At 36.7% G+C, this 24,143-nt stretch overlaps 1 protein-coding gene across 19 annotated transcripts in view; it reads left to right on the forward strand.

Annotated features, from left to right (window-relative positions):
• ERC2 (ELKS/RAB6-interacting/CAST family member 2) overlaps positions 1–24,143 on the forward strand; it is an 840,901-nt gene that overhangs the window by 441,842 nt on the left and 374,916 nt on the right. For all 19 annotated transcript variants that reach the window (XR_012669214.1, XR_012669216.1, XR_012669218.1 and 16 more), the window contains one exon: positions 144–279. Coding sequence is in view for 1 of the 19 variants with exons in the window: in XM_075130329.1 (XP_074986430.1) it covers positions 144–279 (136 nt within the window). In the remaining 18 variants the exon portion in view is untranslated. The remainder of the gene's footprint in view (positions 1–143; positions 280–24,143) is intronic.

Below are 24,143 nucleotides of genomic sequence, written 5' to 3' on the forward strand. Positions count from 1 at the left end.
GATATATCATTTTAAAAACAGGATAAAATGTTATGTTTTAAACGTGACATCTGGTGATAAATCATGTTCACAAGTTTAAATTGGAGCAAGAGATACGTGATTGTAGCCATCAGAATTAACGGACATATGCATACAATTCTTAGACACACGAAAGATCAAAACAAGAAAGTGGCCAATCTGAAGCACAATCAACAAATGGAAAAAAAGAAGAATGCGCAGTTGCTGGAAGAAGTTCGTAGGCGAGAAGACAATATGACAGACAACTCTCAGCACTTGCAGGTGAGCCGATTTCTTAATTCATAATTGTATACTGGTTTACTAATTACACTTTAAAATTGCCAGAAAAAGTATTTTTCCAATGTATGTGTTGTTTCAAAGATGCATAATGGGTCTGAACCTGCAACACAGTGATCACTCAACTCCCATCAGAGGAGGCATTCATAACCTCACAAGATTAGGTCCAATATGTGCTAGAAGGGGATCTTCCATGCAATGCAGAATAAGAAGACTCTGAATGAGAATTTGCTAAATACATTAAGTATTAATCATAGATATGAAATGCTGACAACTTGATTTGAATTGAGAATTTTAAATCTGTATAGTATAGCCATACATTTCTCTCTTACATTTATTTCACTTCCACTCCTTGGAGCAAATTCTGCACCCATTTATACCTATGTGACCCGACTTATGTATGAGTAATTTGAAGGAATACTGAGTGGAATCTATTGGTCTTCTCTTCAGTGTAACATCATTTTCCCTTAGTGTAAAGGAAAGAAGGATATTCCATTTCCATTTCCTGACTTATCTCAAAATGAAAGGAATGTGAACGTATTTTTTTGTTTTGTGTGTTTTTCCCTGTAAAATAATTATAGGTTAAGCATTATATTATTCTTACACATATATATATATATATATAAAACATTCAAAGATTTAAAAACAAGTATCACAAGGAAAAAGCAGAGCCTTCATGAACCAACAGATCCTCATTTTTAAAGACAGGTTTTTACCTTGGTTTCAGAAGAGTTTATACAGTTAATGGATCATCAAAATTCAGAGAGAAAGATTCTGCAAGATAATCAGCTGATACAATTCAGTAATACAATGGGTACAGACGAAGTAATATTGTAGCAGAGACTAACACATCATTTTGATACCTGCATTCAGTTATTATTTAGCCTTCTCTGACAATTGACTAAAAATAACCTCTGATCAAAAGTATCTAATATTACAAAATTCTGCGAACCACATGGGGATACCTGGAATCAGTGTGTATAGGTAAAGTTTAAGTTACAGTACTCCAGGTGCTTGTTTGCTTGATCTGGTGGTATAGTGGCTCCCTGAATGGTTTCTAATAGATGAAATTTGGCCTGCATGTGCTGTGTTCTGTATTGTGTTTCCAAGTATGTCTGTGTGCAATATGGAGAATTTAACACCACTATTTGCTACCTAGTGTAGGCTCTACAACTGCTAGATATGTCAGAATCAGATATAGGAGATTATATATCATCCAAGTTCTTGGAAATTTTATAAATTGCAGTGTTGTATACTGCACTGTACTGTACTATACTATCTGGAGTTTTAAAAAAAGAAATCATGAAGTTTATGTAGCTTTACCATGGACCATGTAATTTATAAGGATAAAATTAGATTTCTATAGTACAGAATTACCATTTAGAACACTGAATTAGTTTTTATAAATTAATTTATCCCAGTAAACAGAATCTGATTTAATAGCCTGAGAGCGCTTTATTTTTGCCATTGATAATTCAGAAGGCTGTTGTGGTGGAAACATTCACTAAAAGATAGTTTCAGAACTCTCTTTCTAAGTCTTTGATGTGGTACCCTCAGAGAAAACCATGTGGAGCTTTCATATCTCTCTCATTTTATCTTCTTATATATAATTATAATGTGCCCATCAAATAGTACCAGAGTGATACCTTGGCTGAATTTTCAAAGAATAAGCTGTGCCTCGGATATATCCCTCTTCTGCAACTCAGTTGCTATCAAACATTTGCCAGTAATTAATTATGAAAATGTTAAATAATTAAGAACAATTATTTTCATATTAATATTCTTTATATTCATTACATTAATTTTTCATTTAAAATGTATATTTTAGAAGTCTACATGAGGCAGAAATAAATGTCCGCTATAATGTGTTTAATTCCTGTATAACAGAATAAACTTACCTTGAGAAGGAATGCACCATATGTGGTTATCTTTATCAGGAAATTAAAAGATGTGGTGTTTCCGTCCTGGGTGTGTTTACAACTTTTGGATACTTGTTTCTGTAAACAGCAATATACCCAGTAATAGTATATGTGGCATATTGTAGGTAAAAAGAGAGGGAAGTCTGATACAATTGTTCAGAAAAACTGAATGACCTCTTCCTAAATGGAAAGTGCTTTAACTTTCTCTAACATGAGGGCCTTATTCACATGGGACTGTGACCCACAGGTTAAAGAGGCATTAAAAGATCTGACAAAACAAAAAAAGAGGTTAATCTCTCTCAGACCCGGCTTTCGCACTGGTCCTTGAAAGTTACCTCACTGTTGGTAGCTTGATTTCTGAACCACTAGGTGCCTTCTGACATCACTGAAAGTTGAAGGTTCCGAGCATCTTGAAGGAGACGCTCAACACTTTGCAAGATATAATGTAATGTGAGTAAAAGCCAGTGATACCAAATCTTTATTTATAACTTGGGAATTGACATTATAGGGCATCTTGATCAGAGTAGTATCCATCGTGTAGAGTTAGACTCTGCATGGCCCTAAATGCACATGTGAAGGGTCAGGGTACAATGAGCTTCCATCTCCCTTTGGGCAGTTGCAATTCCTGCTTTCAGGAGGAGTGCTGGATTGTTCCTTCTCTACTCCCTTGGAAGTGAAAAGGAGGTGGGGCCATGGCTTTGCCCCTTCCCACCACAAAGCACCAGCCAGCAGATCTAGCTGACTGCACAGGGCTTACTGATATCCTGAACCACACAAAGGCCTTAGAAGCAGGTCCACAACCTCTATGTGCTTGAAACTCTGGGACAGACTCTGCTGCAGAATGCTTATGAGTGCTTTCTCTGGGGAGAGGCAGCTCAACACTGCTCCTTACTATGGCACAATCTAACCCATAAGTAAGGTGATCAGGGTCAGTCCTAGTGTTGTCCTGTTCCAATGAAATCCAAGTTTTATCCTGGTTTTACTATTAGCTGACTGGCTATCTGGATAACTTTTCCTCACTCCTTGCTCTCACTTCTTTCTGTCCACTCCCTGTTGATGTCTGTTATGCTTTCACTGGACTAGATGTGTTCTCTCTCTGCTGTCCGCTCCCTCAGTGAATTAGACTGTCTCTCATTCCATTGATTAGGGGTGCAAAGCAGGTTGGATTAAAGGGCAAGTGTTCAAAAGCAGATAAGTGAGGAATAGAGAGCTCATAGAAACCAATGTCAAATGTAAAAGAAATCTTTGAAATGTGAAATGGAGGTCTTTTGGAAATACAAATGGCTATGTTTATAGAAAAGACTAGACTGACCCAGAGCGCTTGCACTAACTCAGAGGTGATTTTGATTGACATCTGAGGCATCTGACTGAAGGGGACTTGGACTTAAAACTTTAGCACCTCATCATATTAAATAATTTAATTTATTTGGCATAATATAAATACTCCTGCAAACTTAGTTACGAAGAATCTGGCTGGAGGGATGCAATACAGCTGCTTTCTACAGGTCTCTGAGCTTTTGACTACATTTGTGAGCATACTGAATTTCTACTGTGTTCGGCTTTTGCTTTCTAATATCTGTGTTCTAAATGATACATATTGTAAATAAATTAGATTATAATGAGGTAACTTGTGTCTACTCATTTTCTCTCCCAATGAGGAATTAGCCCACTGCTGGAATATGGATATTTGTTATCAGTTGGAAGGTATGATAATATTTTATATCAGTAGATAGAATTTGAACCTGTGTGGCTTCTGCTTAAATCCTTTTTAGTGAAATGGGCACATAGTGAATTCATAGTTGTGATTTTAGTGTTGTCCCAACGAACAACCAGATAAAATGGAAAACGTAGTTAATCTTTATATTAAGGTTTCATTTATAAATAGTATATAAATAGTTAATAAATTATTTGTGGATGTTTTAATACATGGTGAATTAATTCTTATACATTACTATAGAGTCCAATAGCTCAATATGTTGCTTTATTCATGTGGCTTATATCCCTCTGTAATACCTTCTACTGGATGTGCTTATAGCACATATTACTCATGTCTGTATATGCTTATAACATCTGTTAAATTATTAACCTTTTATAAACCATTTAAAAATGCAACCTTAATGTAAAGAGTGACCTAAAATTCTTTGACCAAGTATAATAGATTCTTGATAATATGTGAGGCCATAGCCAGCTGGCTGTGGCTTCAAGGGTCTAATATGTCAGTTCAGGACACATCCTGTGCTGGAGCACAGTGTAGCTCTGGCCAGATCCCCTTTCTCCTCAGGTAGGGCTCCTACACTGGGAGCTGGGAAGGAGTTGGTGCGGGAGACCATAGAGCTGGCTCTAGGCTCCTTGGAGATTCCCCTAGGACAGTGGTTCTCAAGCAGGGGCATATGTACCCCTGGGGGTAGCAGATGTCTTCCAGGGGGTACATCAGCTCATCTTGATATTTGCCTAGTTTTACAACAGGCACATAAAAACCACTAGCGAAATCAGTATAAACTAAAATTTCATACAGATAATGACTTGTTTATACTGCCCACTGAAATGTAAGTATTCAGTTGATTTATTTTATAATTATATGGTAAAAATGAGAAAGAAAGCAAGTTTTCAGTAATAGTTTGTTGTGACACTTTTGTATTTGTATATCTGGTTTTATAAGCAAGTAGTTTTTAAGTGAGGTATAACTTGGGGTTACGCAAGACAAATCAGACTCCTGAAAGGGGTACAGTAGTCTGGAAAGGTTGAGAGCCACTGCCCTAGGGAAAACCCAAGGAAATAAGTTAGCTGGATTTCCATCTAGTTTACACAGCTGAGAAGGTCCCTAAGACTGCAACTGCTTACTTGCTATGTAACAGGTTTCAAGAAATTCAGAAGTCAGTAGTTTCTGTGAAACCTCAGCCTCACAACAACATCAGTTTCTTCCTGAAATTTAGAGGTCTCATGGCATCCTGTGAGTATACGATACTCTTCACTTGGCTCAGGGTGAGGCACCTTCAAAGCTGGTTAAGAATTGAGTATCTTTCTTGGCTTGACAATCTCCAGCCTTTAGTGATCATGTCTCAGAAGATTCTAGACCCCTATTGTGGTGGACAGTGCCCAAGGACGTCTGCTGGGGGAATTCACTTCAATCTCCCTTAGCTGTTGGCTTAAATTGTGATTGATCTTTCAGGCATAACTTTAGGGTCATATTTGGATTGCTATAAAATTTAGGGGCCTTCAGAAATATGAAGAGGCCTGACTTCAGAATAATGTCTTGGAAATTAAGGTTACTTATATAGTTTTCAGAGCTTTCCTTTCACAAATCAAGGGCAGACCAGTGCGAATCCTGAGGCACACCATGTAGACACTGACGTATATTACTGAAATAGTAAGAGAGGGAGGAGCTGCCCATGTCCATTTTGTCAAGAAGCTGTGTGACTTTGAGAATGGTGTATCAAGCATCCCCTCTCTTCCCTGGCTCTTCATCTGTCTTGCAAGCAGATGACTTGAGCAGAAATTATAGTGATCAACATGGATAGTCTCTCAAACTCTTCGTGGTGACTTCAGTCTTTTCATGGATGACGAACTTCTTAAATACTTTTCTTTACGGCAAGTGGGAACAAGAAATATACTTGTTTGGGTCTACAGAATAACGGGGATGCTGGTTTTCTGACTAATATAGGAAGTTGTACACATTCCTTCCTCTATCATTGTTGTTATGATATTGATAAACGGGAAAAGAACTGTGCTGGAGTTGGGGGTGTAGCTCTGTATATTTCTTTTTATTGAACATTTGGTTGCATGAGGGATCATACCATTGCTTTCTGAAGGGTCGTGACATCAATGCCAAAAGTGCATAGGTCCCTAGGAAAACTTGAAAGTGGTTATACTGGTAATCTATGTGAGGGACTGCAGCTATTACTGTTGGTAAGTACCCTCTCTTTCTCTTTAAAAAAAAACACACAGTAGTTCCTGATACATTTTAAACTTTATTTTAGAGTAAATTATGCAGTTTATTGTGGATATGGGATCAACAGATGGCTATCAATACACAGCTTTTTCAATCGTGAAATTAAGCATTCAAAGAAGGAAGATTTTTACTCCCCTGACTATAAAGCCAAAGATCTGTTTACATTTTGAAGACAAAATATTATCAAAACATGTATAGATATCTGAGATCATTATATCTGTTTATGAGTTTTTTAATTTGCAGTTGAGAGGTTTGTTTAATTTGAGTATTTCAGTTTTTTCCCTGGCCCTCAAAAATCTTTGGTTCAGTGTTAAAGTTTTTGCAGCTTTCCACAGAACTTCTCAAATCTATGTTTTCTGGTGTGGATTCCAAGCTGTAAAAAGTTTGAAAAAACCTCAACTATTTATCTTTTATCTCAACTATTTATCTTTTGTATTCTTCTTTCTCTTTTATTACAGGGCAAGCTTTCATGCTATATTGTCTAGATATCAGAATAACTCGCCAACATGTGTTGTGACTTGTTACTTTCAGCAAACTAATTTGCTTGCTAATAAATATTGAGTTCCCAATCCTCTCAATAAGAATAAAATTAAGTTTGTAAGGCAACATCCAGTTAAGAATGCTTACAGACCATCTCCTGTTTTGATATACTAATTATTTATTTTTGTAAAAATATGTTGATTGATTTTTTTAAAATAGGAAAATACCTTTGCTTGCCAGAAGGAGGCTTAGCATGTCTTGATGTGACTTGTATAGAGGAAGATGGCAAAATATTATCTCCCATCCTGTGTGATTCCAAAATTTCCTCTTATTGATAACTTGCCATTCAAGTAAACAGCACTGTTTTCCAATAAGTGGATGACTGATTTTGTAGATGTCAGTTTTCTCTCTCTCTATCCTCTAAAGAGGAAGAAGTAAATGGCAGGAATTGGGGGAGTGGAGAAAACTGGCTAAGAATATAGATTAAAATACTCCCATCATCACATGTGTTTATAAAAACTTATACACTAAAACAATGTAAAGGTATCTCAGACATAAAGAAAATCTAAGGTCAAGTCTTACTTCAACCAGTTCCATAATTGCTTGAATACTGCTAATGAAGGGACTGGACATAGCCATTACCTCACTGCAGCATGGCCTACGCACTCCCTCAGAAGCATGAGCCACCAACAATCTCAAATCACAGCAGAGTGTCTGGAAACCAAATACTTTAGTCTGAAACTAAATACTTTTAAAAGAACTCTAAAGTATCCAGTGGACCTCACAAACTGTACGGTGATTATAATTTTATTTGAAGAGTATCTCATGTGCTCCAACTGCAATATTAAACAATGAAAATTTGCACATAATACTACACAAATTGTTCTTATCAAATACAAAGTAAATTATCAGAATAACTTTCATAGGAAACATTTCTACTTGTGCCTGATTTACATCTCATAAATGTAGAATTCCCACTATAAAATTTGATCAAAAACATGACATATTATATTCATGCTGAGCACAATAACTCAATTGTGTGTGTGTATGTATTTATCTAAACAGCAACACACATACATGTCCCAAGGTAGATTTTTGGGCCAGCAGGAAGAGAGAAGTAAAAAATGTTCATTGCCTATTTTGTTCTGATCTGCTCAACTTCAAAATCTGTTTCTGTCATTTTCCCCTGAGACTTATTTTATGAAATTTTTTTGCCTCCTTTGTAAATTTAAACAAATAAGTTAATAATAATTCTCCTGAAAGCAGGTTGAGTAGAAGAGAGCAGAGGACCATATCATGAAGAGAGATTTTTCTTTGCAGAGATTTCCTTTTCTTTAGGAGCAAAATCCAGGTTAATCTGGAATATTGTAATCTGGGATTTCAGTTTATCCACAGTACTATTCCTTTAAATAAATTGTTCTCCGCTATTTGCAGGCTAGCAAAATGGTTCTAGGTTTGTAGAAGTATGATTCTCGGCATGCGAAAGTCTGTAGACACCCATTCAATTAAATTCGGACCCAAGTGATTTAACTCAGCACTAAACTGTTTTGTGCTCTACGATTCCATTTTCTCTAGGACCCCAACAATCCTTCAATCTTATTTACCAGTTTGTTGACACATTGGTATAATTTCTACCACCCTAACAGCATTAGAAATAGAAGATACATTGAAGACAGAATGTGTTGTCACATCTCCTTTCTCTAGTCTTCTTAAATTAAAATATAACCAAAACCTAACCAAGTGGTATACCTGATGTACATTTATTATGATGTGCTGTAGAAGGAATTTTCTTTCTGACATGTCAAAAACAGTGATATTAAAATGTTAATAAAAAGAGAAGATTTGAAGATGAGATGAAGTATCACAAACAAATACAACAGTGTAATCTATTTAGAGATAAAAGAAGCAGTGTGACTGCATTACACAAACAGATGTCAGTATGCATTTCTGAATTTTCAAACAAGTAGGATGAAATCCCATCCATAAAATTACAGCTTTGTAGTGATTAACAAATTTATTTGAGTATAAGCTTTTGTGAGCTACAGCTCACTTCATACTGAAACACATACTGCTCCCATTTTCAGGACTCTCAAAATCATAAGTTATTGTATTCAAATTTAATTTTAATTTAGAGACAAGGTAGGTGAGGCAATCTTTTATTGGACCAACTCTGCTGGTGGAAGGGACAAGCTTTTAAGCTTCACAGAGCTTTTCCTCGGGTCTGGAGAAGATAACCAGAGTGTCACAGTTAAAACAAGGTGGGATAGGCTGTTAAGCATAAGTGGTTCACACATGCTGTAGCGAGACCACTTAGAATAAACTCTGCAATTAAGGGTTAGCATAATTCACCCCTCTACTGGGAACTAAAAACATGGACTTAACAGAGACACTGGTTTTATGGCTCATCACAACAATTTGTAACACACCCTACTGCTTGCTAACCCTTAATTGCTCATTTCATGCTAATACATCCCTTACAGCATGTGTGAACCCCTTATGCTTAACAATCCATACCACCTTGAATTTAGCTTGGACACTCTGGTTACCTCCTCCAAACCTAGCAAAGAACTCTGTGAGGCTTGAAAGCTTGTCTCTCCACCAACTGAAGCGGATTCAATTCAATATTACCTCACCCATCTTGTGTCTCAAATATCCTGGGACCAACATAGCTACAATGACGCTGCAAACAAAAAAGTTTTTAACTCATGCATTTATCTGAAATTGGGTCTCTATCCATCTCAGAAAGAAGATGTAGTATCTTGAAGGTTTTAATAATTCTGGTTATTTTGTGTAAATACAATTTTGGGCTTTCAGCCATTGGCTTTCATTGTGTGGGAAGAGGGAGCTGAGGTTAGGATTTTGCCTTTCAGGATACAATTCTTCCCTGATCTTCCCTCATTGTGAAAGGGGGAAATGCATAGTGTGTTATACCTTTGGTTGTTTCAGCCCTTCTCTACAGCTGCCTAGCTACACAAAGATGGGGTGGTGAAGGGATTGAGAAGAGGATTAGCCCACATTCTTCTCTCCCTTCCCACTGACTTTTAAGTGATGCATACCCGGGGGGAATGAGGGGGGCACAAGTGCACTAGACCTTGGACTTTGTGTAAGTGGTGGAGGAAAGGCTGTTTGTGCCTTCCCCTCGGCATAAAAGCCATGGACAATCTGGCCTATTGTCTGGAGAGCTTCTAACTCAGTTGCTGACAGCATAGGTTAAAAAGCTGCTCACATTTTGGAAGATGGCAGAATTCAGGTTCATCACTATATATATAAAAAGGTTGTTTTCCTTTCTTCACTCATGAATTAATACAAAAATTAGAGAGCTGTGGTAAAGATCTGAAGGCAGAATTTGAGAATGTGTCAGGTTTCAATATATCCGCGTTAGAGTTAGAAAAGAGGCCTCTCTTTAAAGCTTCTGAAAATCTGTTTTGGAAAAATGTGGGGGTAATAAGTTCATTGATTATTATTAAAACGCGTGACAGTTTTGCTACCCTGAACCAGGTACCTGTGCTACCTGAACATATCTGTGGTTAAAGCTGCAGTTTAAGACAAGATTATAGATCCTGAGGCTCATTACTATACCTGGGGCTTTAGAGCTCTAATGTAGTAGCCTAGCCTCCACAGAAGAATTTTCAGCACAAGCTTCTTTTCTGATGTTCACACTAAATGTTCATTACTTAAATTGGATACATTTTTCCAGGTCTTGGCAAATACTTTTTGGATAAACAAGCCAATTTCAAGTCCAAATGGGCAATCTTTGTAATTTTTGGCTTTCTCCATATACTGTCTATTGAGTTAATGAACTAACATATGAAGAAATGTAAAAGCCAATATTTTATGCCAGTTTTCTGTAATACATCTGCAAAATTCTTTTCAATTTATTGCCTGAAAACTGAAGTATGTTCTTGTATGCTTCCGTTTTCAAATTATAGGTTCCTTAGGGATTGTAAAGTTTCTTCTTTTCCAGTGGTTAAGCTGAAGTGTGATCAGTTTAAAAAAAATAAGGAGCGTATATGTATTGAATATTTTTGCCCTTTATAAAACAAGAGGTATGAAAAGAAAGAGCCTAGCATGGTAGATTACACAACTGTGCACATCAGTGATTTGTTCCTGGGCATTTGTTCCTTTGCCATTTCTCTGCTTCTCTAATTATAGTTGAATTTTGCCAGGATAGGAAGTGTAACTAATAACTTCAACCTCAAAAATGTCCAGGCCTCAGCAAAATGTATAGTTTATTATGAATTTCACAAGTTCACTGAGGGATTTTTCCTTCAAATATCTCTGGGGGAAAAGCAGTTGCATTTTTGAAAGCATTCATCTTGTATGCATACCTATAATATGCACATATTTATAATATATATTTTATTTGTTTTTTAAATTGAGGAAATTGCCTCCACTATGATGTATTGTTTTTGTTTTGATGTTGAGACTTTGTACTGAGATTTATGATGGGAGTCATAGAAAAGCTGAATCTGCTTCTGATGATTTATTGCAATAAGTTTAAAAAATAGCATACTTACAAAATCAGAATAATCAAAATAAATACATTTAAAGACACAGATAGCTTACATACATTTGAATATTAATTCAGATTGTTAACATGAATGAACACTTAGGCATTTTCTTTTCTTGGCCAGTGGAGATTCCATAAGTTCTAGATAAATTCCATATGTGTTGCTGAAATGTGTGTTGAACTTCAGCCAATGTTTTAAGATTATGCTGAAGAGAATTTTTCTAAAAGGTTTCAGATGAAGAAAAGTTCTAACTATTTGAGAATCTACAGAGGGCAGAAAGGTTGATTGGTAGGTCTGAGGATCAATACCAGAAGTGTTTTTCTTCTTTTGGGATTTGCTTTGACATTTGTTTTCATTGCACAGTGTAATTCCCAGAAGCCAAAACGACTTTTATTATAAAAGGTCCCTATAGACAATCTATGAAAATTGTATTTGAAGATCAGTTTCGAGTAGACTTGCAGTCTCTTAAAATCCTTCTTTCTTTGTAGTAATTGATAGACTGACAGAAATGACAGTGTTCTGTACAGTGTATTTTTAACTGACCATTTACAAAAATATGTAATGTCTTGTAACTACAATTGTTTTTTCATTTCATATCTTTTTTTTCTTCACCAACAGTTATTTACATATACATATTCAATAACTTGATTTTATTCTTAAAAACATGTTAATCTCATTCAGGATTTGTGACTTAAGCCAGGAGTACTACAGAACATTATTAATACTTCACTATAACAACCATGGTAATATTATTTGCACTTCTGGAGCATCTTTCATCTAAAAGTCTGAATGTAGATTTCCCTGTCTTAGCAGTGCATCAGAAATAATGATTTTTCTTATTTATTAATTTATTTGTTTGGCAAGCAAACCCCATATATTGGCCACCGTCAGAAGACAGGATACTGGGCTAGATGGACCTTTGGTCTGAACCAGTATGGCCATTCTTATGTTCTTATGAGCTATGATTTTAGGTGGGATTGCCCAAAGAAACACAGCGGAAATAGACCTAAAACCTGGATCTCCTGACTTTTAGGACTTAAATCCATTAAGCAATACAGTAAGATATCCTGATATCACAAACTAGGTTTTACTCATATATTCCAGTTACAGTTACTTTAAAGTCTATGAAAAATTATTTGAAAATATTTGCATGTTTCATTAAACAACATTTCTAATGACTATTTCTAATAAGGGTACAGTTTATAGAACATATGCTTTAATAAATGTTTTGAAAGATGTATGTAATATATATTAATGGGCACTTTAAGAAAAATAGTTCTCGGGGAAAAAAACGCTAAAACAATAAGAAACAGGGAAAATTTAATGTGATACACCTTTCCCCCCCCCCGAGTATTTATGTAATAACTCACACATGTGGGACTCCTGTAATCTCCAGGGGGAAATCACATTCAATGTGTATCAAAAGAAATAGTTCGGTTAAACCAGTTCTCCCTACCAGCAATAATTACCACAGGTTTACAGTGAGATATAGTTGCAAAAGGTTAGTCAGTAGGGCATCTGCGAATCAAGTCATATGTCAACTCTACATCAATAACCTCATTATAATAGATGTTAGTATTTCAGCACATCACAGTCCAGTGTAGCAAAACACACATTGCTAGCTTTTTAATGTTAATTTTGACTTATAGTTTGTCCAGTATCTTGCTGTTATATATTTAAACATGGTAGATTATATAAATTATAATCAATGACAAAGACAATAATTTAGACTGAAATTCTGCAAACAAAACTGCGATAAAATGTCTGAACCTATTTTTGTAGTTGTCCTTCATTTAACACAAATTTGGAAAGTTTTACTGTGTAATGTAAAGACAGCTTCATGATGTAGATTATCCTATTTACCTGGTTTATCAGAAACGATGCTTATGCTGAACTTCTTTTTGCAAGCAAACCCGTTTTCTTTTATTTGCTGACATAATTTTTCAGGTGCTATAAATATAACTATTATATAATATAATTAGCTATATACAGCAAGAATTTAATGGAAAATACTTTGCTTCATTTTCATTCAGATAACAATGTTTTTCTACTGTCTAAAAACAAGTGACTAGATTGAGAGGTTGTCTGAAGAAAATAGAAGGCTTTGAAAAAACTTTGAGTAAAACAGGCCATATGAGGGTGAAATACCTAATGTCATAATTTCCTTTTGTTTTGTGTTCACGTGTGTGTAGCATATGCTAACCCAGTGTGGCTATTTGTCTCCCTCTAGTGGCTAGACCATGTATAAAGATTTATGTGTCTGGTACTGCCTCCAAGCTAAGGCACCTGGTCCATTAGCTTGGAGAAAGAAAGGTTACTTAGCTGAAATGGGAATTCTTTGAGTAGATTATCAGTAGCACATATCCACACCATCTGCACTCCATCCCAATTGTTTTGCAGTGTTCATTGATTTCTGAAAGAGTGGGAAGGTGTGAGGGTATGGGGAGGCTGTGCCTCCTACAACATCCCATAGCTTGAGTTGAAGTCCCTATCTCTCCCAGTGATCAAAGCTTTCCGGAGTGTTGCGAGCTTTGGTGCAACATCAGTTACATTCTAAGAATGGGATGGATGTCTATTGACAATCTACTTAAATAACTTCAGTTACTGATGATTAACCTTTCTATCTGGTTTGCTACTGTGATTGGTAGGTAGGTTATGCAAGGTCATAGCTGGTATCATAATTTATTCAATGAATAAGAAAGTCTAAATTACCATTATGGAAAGAAGACAAATTCATTAAAAAAAAAATCCAAAGTAGAATTTTATGGCAAAAATAGAGTTGGTAACATATAATGGACAGATGTGAAGCTGATATGTAATATTGTTATGAATGCAGAGATATAACTGTTTTATGAACCCTATAAGGGACCTGGTCAGGAATGGGAATTATGGTGTATTTGATTATTAGACTTTCCTGTATGACTGTACTGATCTAATGTGATAAGGGGCTGCATAAAGAGCAAACAGGAATACATGAAAGAACAGTAACTGCTAGGGAGGAAGGGAGAGAGTGGAATGAGTAGAGGAATGTTAGGGAAGACATTAGGGCTCCTAACTGGATCTGGAAAACATTGTATGCTGTATTCAACCTTCACCGGGAAAAAGACTCCCTGAGTAGAAATATATGGGAGTAGATCCTCAAGTGGGTAAATTGTAATATTCCCATTGTATTAAATGAATACATTAATTTTAATTGAAAACAATGGAATTATGACAATTTACATCAGCTGAGGATTTGCCGCCAGGGTCTGTGGTTGTGGCCACTGGCGGGGAGAACAGGCAATTTAAAAAGAGATGAACCAGTTTAAAAAGTTTACCCTGTATATAACTAGTCTGTAGCAATGTTAACTTTTTAAAAATCTTAAACTATATAGAATGTTGCTGAATGGATTCACATATTAAATGGCATTTTGGGGAATCCAGCATACAGAGGAAAGGGCCTACTTGGGATCCCTTATCAAGTTCCAATGAATTTAATAAAAATTTATCTCGATGTTAAATTAAACATCGGAAATCAAAAGCCAGTCCCAGAGAAATAAAATGAATTGTAACAACTGAAAAAGCAACTTTCAGTTGTAAAATTACTGTTTTATATGTACATGGGGGGCAAAGAATTTACACACAGTAGCCTGCTTTTATTATGATTATTTTTAGCTGTGAAGTAATTCCCACTGGATGGGGTAAAGGTTTACTTAATTAATATGTAAAGATTTCAGTGTATCCTTAGTTAGATTAAATGTCATCACAGTTAAAATCCTTGTTAACTTTTCAAATAAAAGAAACATAAAATTGTACACTTGGAATTTTTCCATTAATGTGCTATGTTCCTCTGATATAGATTTGCATATGATTTTAAACTTTGAATTCCTCAAGATGGTCCTGTTTTTAAAACTGTGAATGAATTTGTCTCCATTTTTCTTTGAAGGGTAGTTAAAGGTTTTATTGTACTGCATTCTTAGAAATAATTTTTTTAGTTTTTCCTCTCTGTGTCTATGAGGGTATTCTACGGACATGCCTGCACTAACTGGAAATATTGTAAAGATTGCATTTGTTCCTTGGTTTAGCTAACATTTATTTAATAATACTTCAGAATAGCAACAGCTTAGTGAAAGGTATTTTACACTCATTCTTTAGCCATGTAGCGGTGTCATACTGGCTGGAAATTCATTCCCAGAGAGTAGTTATCAGTGGTTCACAGTCACGCTGGAAGGGCATAATGAGTGGGGTCTCTCAGGGATTGGTTCTGGGTCCGGTTCTGTTCAATGTCTTCACCATGTAGATAATGGCATAGAGAGTACACTTATAAAGTTTGTGGATGATACCAAGCTGGGAGGGGTTGCAAGTGCCTTGGAGGACAGGATTAAAATTCAAAATGATCTGGACAAACTGGAAAAATGGTCTGAAGTAAATAGGATGAACTTCAATAAGGACAAATGCAAAGTACTCCACTTAGGAAGGAACAATCAGTTGCACACATACAAAATGGGAAATGTCTGCCTAGGAAGGAGTACTCACACCTTGTTCTTGGTGCAATGGGCATAAACAGGGGTGTCCTCTCCCAATGAAAATATGCCAATGAGCAAGTAAACATGGAAAGAAGCCTGAACACCCAGGAGGAGGTGTGAGTTGTTCTGCTTTATTCTTGTAATTGTGCCTTAGAATAAAGTCATACAACAAGTTAATTAAAGAAAAAGTTCTTAAAATGGACAAAAACACTTATATTCTCTATATTTTCTAGTAAGTAAGTTTACGCCAATCAATTTTTTCATTGAAATGGTTTGAATATTGGATGTATAACTGCCTGGCTTTAAATGTATGCTTGTTCTAGATTTTGAATGCAGAAGGTTGATTTGGAGAAGATATTGACATAATTGCTGCCTCTCTTTAATGAGGTTTCTTAGATTTTTGAAAATGCTTCCATTGTCAAAGTTCATATATAGGTGCAGGTTTGCCCTCTTCATGCCCAGATGGTTGAGGTATATAGTGTTGATTTTAGTGCATTAAATTACTGGTGTGCTGTCAAAGTCAATTATACTTGTTGAAAATGAAGCACACAGCTTCCCTGTATCATTACAGCAGATTTGTTTTTGTTTTGGTTGCACTTCTTCCTTGTGAAAGGAACCTTATGAGAAATTAGCAAACCGCAGTTTCTAAAATGCTCACAGTTGAACAATATTCTTAAATGTTTGCTGAATACCTGAACCTTATCATAAAGGTCCCAATTTTTAAATGAAATGCTCTTCTCTTAACCTGATTTAGTGATGGGTTTACACATTTACTCATCTTACAGACATTTTTTTCTTGCTCCTATTACAGGCTTAAAACTATAACTACCCTGTGGTTTTGGGCACATGTATAAAATTTCCCTTCACAGGTAAACCACATGTGCACTGTGAACATCTGTCTTCTAACCCAAATATATTGTTGTTACAAGCAAAAACCTATCTATCTCTTCTAGCCATGTTCTGAATGGTCTGGGTTTTTTGTATATCCTCTATGATGATGGCTTCTGTTACGTTTATTGTTCCCCAAACTAGTTTTTAAGTAATAAAACAACTGTGCCAAATCTTTCGTTTGAATAACAGGCACAATGTAACAATAGCATTTGTGTTTTTAAGGAAAACTTAGTAAATGTGAAATACATTTTAAATGAACCAATATTAAAAAGGATTAGGCTTGAATGTCTCTTTCCAATTATTAGAATGCCACAATACATTTTATTATTTTTACTGTAAGTTGAGATGCTTACGATTGGGTGAACATTTATAGGTAAAAGAAAATCACCAGCAGTTTGAGTATGAGGACTTGAAAGAAATTTAGTCAGTCTAGTGCCTATATTCTGAATATGTGCACTTTTACGTACTCAGGTATATTTTTTACAGTCCATATTTACCTCTTGTATGAATCGTGTAGGTGTATTTTCAATACAAAAACAAGTGGGGGTTTGAAAGCATTGTTAATTTGTTATTTTCTCTGGAATGAATGCTCTCCTTCTGTTTTATTATTTGAAGTATGAACAAATAGAGAAGGTGAAGAATCCTAGAATCATACAAATGTAGGACTGGAAGGGTCCTCGAGAAGACATCAAGGTCAGACCCCTCCATAAAGGCAGGACCAGGTAAACCTAGACAATCCCTGACTGGTTTTTGTCCAAGTTGTTCTTAAAAACCTCCAATGATGAGCATTTCACGACCTGCCTTGGAAACCTATTCCTGAGCTTAACTACCCTTACAGTTAGCAAGTTTTTCCTAATAGTTAACCTAAATCTCCCTGCTGCAGATTAAGCCCATTAATTCTTGTTTTACCTTCAATGGACACAAAGAACAATTGATTGAGGTCCTCTTTGTAACTGCCTTTAACATATATAAAGACTATTATTAGATCCCCTTCAGTTGTCTTTTCTCAAGGCTAAACATGGCCAGTTTTTTTTAACCTTTCCTCATAGGTCAGGTTTTCTAAACCTTTTATCATTGGACTTTCTCCAATTTGTCGACATATTTTCTGATATTACTACAGACTTGGTCACAGTACTGCAGCTGAGGCCTCACCAGTGCTGAGTACAGTGGGACTCTGTTATACAAATGCCGTCCTATTAATACACCCCAGAATGATGTTAGCCTTTTTCACAACTGCGTTGCATTGTTGACTCCTTTTCATAGGTCCAGATTCCAAGGCCAAAAGGAACCATCATGATCATCACATCTGATCTCCTGTATAACACAGGCAATAGAATTCCCCAAAATTATTGCTAAAGCATATATTTTATGAAAACATCCAATCTTGATTTAAAAATTCAGCAATGGGAGAATCACTGTAACCCTTGGTAAATTGTTTCAATGCTTGATCACTCTCACTGTTTAAAATGTACATTTTATTTCCATTCTCAATTTGTCTATCTTCAGCTTTGAGCCATTAGATTGTTTTATACCTTTTTCAGTTAAATTGAAGAGCTCATCATTAAATGTTTGTTCCCCATATACATGCTTAAAGACTGTAATCAAGTCACCCTCTTAATTTCCTCTGTGTTAAACTAAATAGATTGAGCCCCATAAGTCCATCAGTATAAGGCATGTTTTCTAATTCTTTAATCAGGTTTGGGGTGCTTTTTTGGGGTAGGGTGGAGTACCTGTTGATGAACATTCATACAAGGCTGAAAAATTAAATAAGGACCTATTTTTTTTCTCTTTGTGCGCCCCTCCCCCCCCCGTATACGCCTTTTGACATAAAGTATGAATTTGCTTTTTCAAATGTTGCTTACAAAAGTGTATGCATATTTCAAACTATATTGCCCTATTGCAAATGTTGGTTGAAGGTGCCTCCAGATACAGTTTGTCTCTCTGATAATATGCTACAGCTATTTATGTAACTTTAATCATTATTACCAGGAATAAAAGTGAAATGTGTTTCTGTGTTGCACTCCCAAATGCCTAACTATTCACTATAAACCCAATACTACAAGATGCAGAGTGTCTCACGAAAGGTACCGAATGCCTTCAGTGACCCTGAACTCAGTGGAAGGTGAGGATGCTCAGCACTTTACAGCACTGGGCCTTAATACTTTTGGAGAAAGGGAGGAGACTGCACACAGAAATGGAGGATGGATTTGAGTAACATTTTATCAAACTATGATAATGAAGCTCAAGCTTGGTATGCCAAACAGCTTACAAACTTTTTGGCAAACCTGAGCTGATTTATAGTTGTAGGAGGAACTTGGTGGGTTTGCACGGTTTTGACCCCAAACCTGTAATAATATGTTGACTTTGGCCAAATTTCATTTAGAGCTTTTGGCTTCCATTGAGCCCAAAAGTCAAAGCAACATTTGGGATGTGAGCCAGAGCCAGAGCCAAAGAACAGGTTTGAATGAACCCCTGCAAAGCATAACATCCAAGTTTTACATAGCTCTAATTATGATAATAGTTTCCCTCTTTCTTTTTTTCTTTTCATTTTTCCATGGCTGAGATCTGTGTTTCTAATTGTGAGGGTATAGGGATGTATATACTCAGTAAAATCATTTTTTGCATGGGTAACTGGGCTACAAAAGTAAAAGCTCTTCAGTTTTGTCTGTATTTGCTTTTACCTTAATTATTTCAATTGCATAGCACATTTTCAAACATGTCAAATATCTACCTGTATTTCTGAATTTCAGACAAAAGCCATAAGATGTGCGTATCTTTTGCAATATTTTTTTCTGGTATCTCTCGCAAGGTTAAACGTAACCCTCTTGATATAGCTTTAGAATAAGAAATGATGTAACTGACACATCTAAATAGAAATAGACTGCTAGACTGAACTTCTAACACTTGTTAATAAGTCTCTCTCAAATTCTGGTTATGTATTTTCTGTTGAGACATAGTCATGGCTGTATAGCTAAGGATACAAGCTACTTGTTATTTGGAACTCCTGAAACTGGGAGCCTGAAAGTGCCTTTCAAATCCACAGTCCAGATATGCACATCAACTGTTATACATCTGGTAAATAGTACACATACCTTACGGGATTTGGGAAGTTCTCTTAGTCCATCAAGCTGTCCCCCACAAATTTTATTTCTTTTTAAATCACATGCTCAAGTAAAAAAACTTACTACTGTCTGTATTATAGAGCTAAGTTCATGGTTCCATTTTTAAGGTTGCAAAAGTAATTATACATTAAGCCTCCTTTTGGCCTAAAAATTCTCCTGGTTAAGCTCATGCTGTCAGACTGTTTAAGGTCTGAAGCGGATCAGCCAAGCAATTTTTGAATTAGAGTGGTGAAAATTTAACATGCAACCTTAGCCAAATATTACAGCACAGATGGACTGAAGTTAAGATTCATTTTGAAAAGTTAATTTTGTAATATTTTAATGTATTTATCAACTAGAAGTTAAGTGGAAAGGTGTCACAGGGTTGCTGGGCTCCTTTAACGGAGTCCAGGGCCACCTGTGACAAGCTAATTTACATGGAACATGCCTATCTCATGCTTGAATAAAGAACACCTGAGCCTGATAAAAGTCCATTGGGGCTCAGTGGCAGGGAGGTACTTGCAGAGTGAGGAGTTTTCCTAATGGAGAGGAGCTCCCAGAGAAACACAGGCCCCAAGCAGGAGGGCTGTGTGACCCCTAAATCCAAAGGGAAAGACTTTATTTCAAGTTTAATTTGGATTTAATAAAGTAGGACTCCAGCATGGGAATTGTTGCATGCCCAGTAACAAAAGTAATTTTCCAGGCAGTCTTCACTGATGATTTCCCAACTTTATTTTCAGGTTTCAGAGTAACAGCCGTGTTAGTCTGTATTCGCAAAAAGAAAAGGAGTACTTGTGGCACCTTAGAGACTAACCAATTTATTTGAGCATGAGCTTCCGATGAAGTGAGCTGTAGCTCACGAAAGCTCATGCTCAAATAAATTGGTTAGTCTCTAAGGTGCCACAAGTACTCCTTTTCTTTTTGCAACTTTATTTTGAGTACCTTTTCATGAATTTTTTTTTTAATAGTGCAACCCTACTTAGAAGGTGCTTATCTCCAGTTCTTCTGACTGTGCTGTCCCTCCCAGCCTTACAGGTGTTTTATTTGAAAATCTTATGTCTCTTGTAGCAATGACTGCCTCCTGCTGCCTCCTCTATGCTCACTTTGAAGTACTGAATTATTTTATGACTGACAATGAAAGAATTTAGAATGAGGACAACTCTCAAGGGTAGTTTGTCTAGCAAAACATGAAGAAAGGATTTAATATAGATTTACAGAAAGGAGGAAATCTATACAGTATGAAAAGTGACTTTAGGAACAACAGATGCATGTCTGTATGCAAAAAGGAAACCTACTTCCATGAAAAGTAATTTCAGATGTGCTGAATCCTTCTGAAGCCAATGGGAGCTGTAAGTACTCAGCACCTTTGAAAATTGGACTTCTTGTTTCTAAGTGCCAGGACTTAAATACCTTTGTGTCCAATCTGAGTGTGCAAAACACTGATGTTTCAGTAATGCTAAAGCTGTGGTTGAAACTGAAAAAAGCAAGCAATGTTCACTATTATTTGCTCTTAACTCTCCCTTTTGTGCCTTAGTTTTTCAGCATATACCTTACAAATGCTTACCCCTTGCTTAAAAGAACCATTCCAGTATCCTACAGTAGTAATACGACAAACATGTTACTTCGATATTTTGGACCATTGTTTTAGTGTAGAATAATAGAGTATTCTAAATAAGGAATGCAACCTTGTGAATCCTGTCACATACAGTTCCTTAACATAAAGACAGAATATTAGCCTTATCTTACATCCTTTTATAGTTTTGTATCAGGATTGACACCCCTGAAATGTTCTTTTAATTGTTGTTCTTGCTTTAGGTTACTACCTGTTATTTTTAAAAATCTTAGTTTAAACTTCAGACTCTTAAGAATAAGACTGAGCTAGAATTAAGAACATTTACAAATATGAGGTGCAATATTTTTTTGTTGGAAATCAATTGGTGTGTGACTGCAGACAATGCTTCCTCTTGGACTCAGTATATGTTTTGGTAAAAAATTATTATTATTTTCATTATGTGTTGATACGTACCGTATTTGGCACTATGAATGCAGTAGAGCATGCAAGTAATTTTTTTAACATTTCTAGTAGAATTGTTGTTTATATGCCTCCAGCTCTTTTCTTCTCTTGATTGCATTTTCCTGTGCTGTTTCCCTATTACATTTCATAAACTAAGCAGGGTGAGTACTTTGATTGTAGATCTGCACACGATATCTAGGTGAGCTGAAGAAGGTAGTGCTGATTTTGAGTCACTGATAATTTCCCTCCAAGTCAGTATTCAGGTAGCGTCCCAGATCTTTTTTTAGTGGCGCTAAGTTGCTGAGTGGGCCGTCTTTGAGATGTGGCATGAAGACTACATGTCATCATTTAGGATCCCTTGCCACTTTACTGAAGGGTAGGAATGCTAATCTTGGTGTACTGATCAAATAAAACTCCAGTAATTATTGTCCATACTACCTTCCTAAATTCCCTCTTTAGTTTTAATTTGATACCATGTAAGTTTTTGCTTCCTAGCCTAAAAAGCTGTGCCGTATTAGTAGGTGATGTTAGTGCTTTGCATTCACCCCAGAAGTGACTGCATTTCAGTGGTGCCAGAAATGATGTTTGTGTATCTTTTACCTAAAAATATATCACAGGGTGTCAGGGCAAAAGGCTAAATTGTGATATCTCTGCCACAGCGCTGCATGATGGTGTGTGTGTGGGGTCATGGTGCCCCACAAAGGAACACCAGGGAGCTCACCCAGCCACAATCTCCCAGGCTTTTCCATTTACATGGAGACTGCACAGTCTCCTTCATCAATAGGACAGAGCAAATTGTTCTCCCTGTTGTGTCCATTCAGGCTGCTGAATAGGTGGGCATGGATCACTTACCCGGTCTCCTTTCCAGCATCCTTTCCTGGAAGGAGCAGTAGAGTACAGACCCTACAGTTAAGCTCTTGTGAAGCTGCATGTGTGGGTGAAAGGTTTCTCCTGTTAATATGTCACAAAGTTAATTGACAGTGGGGGAAAAAACAGTGTAATTGTCAGACAAAAGCAAGAGCCGCTAAGAAGAATCAGGACTGGTAATGAATGAGACTACTGGGTGGTAATGGGGTAAAATACACAGCACAAGAATTTCTAGTGTCTCAAATTGTAGTGTCACACGGTAGTTGAAAAATGTTTTAACACAGAACTGAGGGCATTCATTTTTAACATTTGGGCCCTGATTTTTAGAATTGTTTGTGGGCAATCTCTGAGCACAGTTACAGACTAGCAATTACTGTACAGATGAAGCCTGGCCTACTCTAACTGCTGGGCAGGGACATAGTGCCAGGGGTGGTTGTTCAATTATTTAGGTCCTTGGTTTTAAAGGGCTTTATAGACTAGTAGTAAGATCTTGAATTATATACTTTGGCATACCAGCCATCAACCAATTCTATAGTTACTTCAACGATAAAGAAATACATAAGGGAAGGTTTTGCAATCTCTGGAACTGGGGGAAAAAAGCTAGAAATATTATGTTTGGATTCCTTCAAGAGGCTGTGAAATAAATCTATTCTATAGAGATGTTTTTACTTTTAAATCTAAACAGAAGTCTTAACCTGCTGTACCTGGAGAATAATTCCCCTGAGTCATAGGGATTTCTTTGACTTTTCCACCATTCTACAACAGCACGTACTGAACCTGTAAACAACTTCAGTGTGTAAGTCACTACTGGCTTGTAAAAACCCAGAATAAGTTTCAGAAATCAAGGCCTCTAATCCAACCCATTGGGACTATCGTTGTCTCGGGAAATAATCCAAAAGGGCAGCTACAGTGTGTCAGGTTTCATGGGCCATGTGAATTGTAAGACCTATGGGTTTGCTGCAGTGTTAATGTGGCTATGACACTTACCATTTCTTTAATTATCCACAGTTACGATATAGGTAATGACACAATGTGTATGCATTTTAACATGCAGTTTTGTCATGGCAAGAATGCTGTGTTGCAGTGCTGCATGCTGTGATTTACACAAGACTGTACTATGGGGTGCCTTACTGCAGGGGTTCTTAACCTTTTTCTTTCTGAGGCCTCCCCAACATGCAATAAAAATTCCACAGCCCACCTGTGCCGCCACAACTGTTTTCCTGCATATAAAAGCCAGGGCTGGCGTTAGGGAGTAGCAAGCAGGGCAATTGCCCAGGGTCCCACTCTGCAGGTGGCCCCCACAAAGCTAAGTTGCTCAGTTTTCAGCTTCAGCCCTGGGTGGTGGGGCTCAGGGCCCCAGGCTTCAGCCTGTGAGGTGGGGCTTCAGCTTTCTGCCCTGGGCCCCAGTGAGTCTAATGCTGGCCTTGCTTGGCGACCCCCTTGGAACCTGTTCACAGCCCCCCAGGGGTCCTGAACCCCTAGTTGAGAACTGCTGCCTTATTACATCAGGAGCCTAAGTCTTTCTATCTGTTCCTCTTATCTAGCCATACATACAGCTGTACTTAAGCAACTAAAGTACATCCCTATGAACAACTTGAGATGTTTGCAAAGC

This window comes from Caretta caretta, chromosome 7 (genome assembly GCF_965140235.1).
Source record: "Caretta caretta isolate rCarCar2 chromosome 7, rCarCar1.hap1, whole genome shotgun sequence".
Classification (NCBI taxonomy): domain Eukaryota; kingdom Metazoa; phylum Chordata; order Testudines; family Cheloniidae; genus Caretta; species Caretta caretta.